This window comes from Myotis lucifugus, unplaced genomic scaffold (genome assembly GCF_000147115.1).
Source record: "Myotis lucifugus unplaced genomic scaffold, Myoluc2.0 scaffold_68, whole genome shotgun sequence".
In the NCBI taxonomy this organism is placed as follows: Eukaryota; Metazoa; Chordata; class Mammalia; order Chiroptera; family Vespertilionidae; genus Myotis; species Myotis lucifugus.
The window spans coordinates 4,376,545-4,380,337 of NW_005871116.1; the positions used below are offsets into that span (position 1 = coordinate 4,376,545).

General features: G+C 42.2%; 1 protein-coding gene across 1 annotated transcript; it reads right to left on the reverse strand.

Moving 5' to 3' along the window:
- Positions 1–1,741: 1,741 nt before the first annotated feature.
- On the reverse strand, positions 1,742–3,483 carry LOC102436561 (mitochondrial-processing peptidase subunit beta). Its single transcript, XM_006090141.3, has one exon. It carries the CDS (start codon positions 3,456–3,458, stop codon positions 1,989–1,991), a length of 1,470 nt encoding a protein of 489 aa, XP_006090203.1. The 5' UTR covers positions 3,459–3,483; the 3' UTR covers positions 1,742–1,988.
- Positions 3,484–3,793: the final 310 nt, after the last annotated feature.

The following is a 3,793-nucleotide window of genomic DNA, read 5'->3' on the forward strand; positions in this document are numbered from 1 at the left end:
GGAGCCTCGCTGCTCCGCTGATCCCAGTGCCGGGAGCCTCGCTGCTCCGCTGATCCCAGTGCCGGGAGCCTCGCTGCTCCGCTGATCCCGGTGCCGGGAGGCATATTACCCTTTTACTATATAGGATAGAGGCCTGGTGCACGGGTGGGGGCTGGCTGGTTTGCCCTGAAGGTGGTCCTGGATCAGGGTGGGGGTCCCCACTGGGGTGCCTGGCCAGTCTGGCTGAGGGGCTGAGGGCTGTTTTCCCACTGGCAGTTGACTAAAAGCTCCCAACCGCTCCTTGTTTTCTTTCTTTTTTTTTTTTTATTCTGGGCCAGCTTTAGCTCTGAGGCCTCGCTGCTGAAAACATGGATACAATGTTGCGGTCTGGGGCTGACTGAAAGCCGGTTTTGTTTAGCTTCTTATTTGCAACATAGTAATAGTTGCTTAGAGTTGCAGTTGAGAGGCCGGCAAGTGAGGCGGGGAACGTTGGAGTCTGCGGTTCTTGGAGCAAGCAAGCCTCCCTGTTCGCTTCAGTGCATGGCTGCGGGCCGCCATCTTGGCCTGACAGTTATTTTGCATAAGGATATGCTGATTAGCCATTGGAAGGGGTAGTGTCGTACGCCAATTACCATGTTTCTCTTTTATTAGTGTAGATATGCAATTATGGGGAACTTTTAAATATAAACAGGAAATTAATTTTATTAGACTAGTGAGAACATAGGTATTATTTGGGAAGCAACCTTTCTTAAATATTGTGACATTGTCTTTATAATGGAAAAAAGGAAGGGATACACCAATTGGCATTTATTTATTGAGGAATCACATTAAAGAATTCTGTTTCCCATACTATACAGAAAAATTAAAAGATTAGTTGATTACTGGAGGTACATCATTTCTACTCTCAACTGCACATCTATAGGATGATAAGGTCAGCTCAGTGACACTTAGGTGTAGGGAAAACAGAAGCCTATGGCAACCAGACATTACTAGGTTATGACAAAAACCCTGTAGAGCTCCCAAAACAGTTCCCAAAGCATTGACAGCTCTAATGGAAAAAAATGTTTCCTTAAGATGGACAGTTATGAAACTAACCAACTCCAGACTATTGCTGCTTATTACAAAAATTAAACATCTGCTTTCTCTTTATCAATGGCTTTCCCTCTACTTCCATGAAAAAGAGAAATATTTTTAGACTTTGCCTAAATAGATTAGTAGGTGGGTAAGTGTTGAGCATTATATTAATGCCTAGAAATATTTCAATACATAAAATTATTCAAATTACATGATGCATCCTTTTCACTAAACTTACTCACAACAGGCTTATGTAATTAAAGGGGGCTTCAGGCCAAGTCAATAGCTACAACCTCATGGAAGAGTTGTCTAAGTCTCTTCCTCTTAAAATTTTATTTTCTGATTTGGAAAACATTACTTATGGAGCCAATCTTTCATTAAATACTAAATTCTTCTCAGCTAACTCCCACAGGGGAGGCAATTTTATTGCAGCATATGAATAGCAATCCATGGAAGTTGCAAATACTTGTGGGCAAGCCCCACAACTATCTCATAGTTCATTGCACCATTTTTTTTTATTTCATGAGCCAAGTTTATATATTCTTCCACATCCAGACTAGTTCCCTTTAGAGGTTCACAGAAAAAAAAAGGATTATATAGCACACATAAACCTAAGCACCCAACGCCTGTTCAAACATTTTTTTGTTGTTGTTGTGCGCATTTTTATAATAAAACTGAAAATACTTTACAAGTTTTCATTCTTATCATTGTACTTATGGAGATAATTTGAAAGTGTGCTGTTCCAACATAATTTCTCAAGAGAGCTACCATTCACTGTGGTAGCATTATCCGTTGAAAGTTTGATGCAGTATTTCATTCAAATTTCCAAGTACGTATGTTCATTTTTATGTTTTCCTTTGGGGACTGATAGCTTAAAACTTGCCAGTCTCTATTAGTTTTATAAATATGTTCAAAATATTTTGCTTAGGAGCATTTTAACTGCGAAGCCAGCACATGTTACTGCGAATCCTGTTAAAATCTGGTAGTTGCTCAATGGGACCAACAGCAGCAATAGCTGGACTCTTGTCATAAATATATTTGGAACATACTTCTCGAACTGTCTCAGCATTCACAGCATCTACTCTTGCTTCAAGCTCAGGGATGGGAATTCTTCTATTATAGCACAACATTTGCCTACCAATATCTTCACAAATTGGAGTAGAACCATCGAGTTGCAACAACATGTTTGTTTTCAGAAGGTTTTTGGCTCGTGCAACTTCACTTTCAGTGACACTTGTACAGAGTCGTATCCATTCTTTTTGAACAACATGTAACATATCTGCAACAGTGGCTGGTTCACAAACCATATAGATTCCCCATAATCCAGTATCTGTGTAGCAAGTGTTGAAAGACTGGAAGCTATGGCAGAGGTTGCCGTGACAGGTAAGCTGGGCCAGCTTACTAGATAAGTTCATTCCTCCTCCAAAAGAGCGATCCCAGTTGCCAATTAGTGTGTTTGCAACCATGAGACAGATTGTATCCGGATGTGCCCAACCAACAGCTTCAACAGCTATTGCAAGATGTGCTAAAGGCATCTTGTCATCTCTAACTCGAATCTCACTTCCTGTGAATTTGCAGGGAGGCAGAGCTGGTGTTTCTCCTTTGTATGTGGACAAAGAGTCACCAAAATGAAACTTTGCTAACTCAAGCAGTTCATCATGGGAAACTCCTCCAGCAGCAGCAAGTACTATCCTTGGTCCCTTATAATGTGTAGTTATATAATCCACTAAATCCTTACGATTTATAGATTTGATATTTTCAGTTGGTCCCAAAATTGTCCGTCCAAGTGCAGTATTTTGATAAGCTGTGGCATGAAGATAATCGAAAACTACTTCTTGTAAGTTGGTTTCAACTTCCTGCATCTCTCTAAGGATTACTCCTCGTTCACGTTCAATCTCTGCTTCTCCCAATGTGCTATTTTGTATTATATCAGCAAGAATTTCTACAGCTCTTGGCAAATCTTTAGAAAATGCTTTGGCATAATATACAGTCTGCTCTCTGGAAGTATAGGCATTGAGATGAGCACCCATGTTTTCAATTTCAAGTTCCAGATCTAACTGGGATCTCTTTTTGGTGCCCTTGAAAGCCATATGCTCCAGAAAGTGAGCTGTTCCATTATTCTTCTCATTTTCATACCGACTTCCAGCATCGATCCAGAGCCCGACTGTGCACGTGGACAGCCCGGAGTCCTCGGAGGCCACCCGGAGGCCGTTCTCCAAACGGGTCACTCGCGTTTCGGGGACATTGAGAACCACCTGCGCCGCCGCCCGGGTGCTTCTTGGTCTGTTTCCTCCCAGATGCGATGGCCATCCGGCAGCGCCTCCGACCAGGAACCTCCGGGCGAAACTCCAAAGCGGCGGCCGCGCCACGGGTGAGATCACGGCTCGGGCCGCCGCGGCCGACATCTCTGCGGGGCACGGGGTGGACGAAGTGCTTCCGAGGTCGGGCTGTTCAAACATTTTTATTCTTCACAGAAGTAGACAGCAATTTACTATTAATAAATCAGATACTATCATAATGTCTCTAATTTTCTAAATTCAATCACAAGAATAAAACATTCTTATCAGAGCAATTTGATATCTCTTCTATACGCTTCACATTTATATTTGTTTATTCATCCAACCACTATTTGTTAAGTGCTGACTATGGGTAAATACCCTACTAGACAATGGGGACATATTGCTGAATCAAAAGAAGATGGTTTTCCCCAGTTGCTGGTTTCAGTGGTTGAGGGTTGACC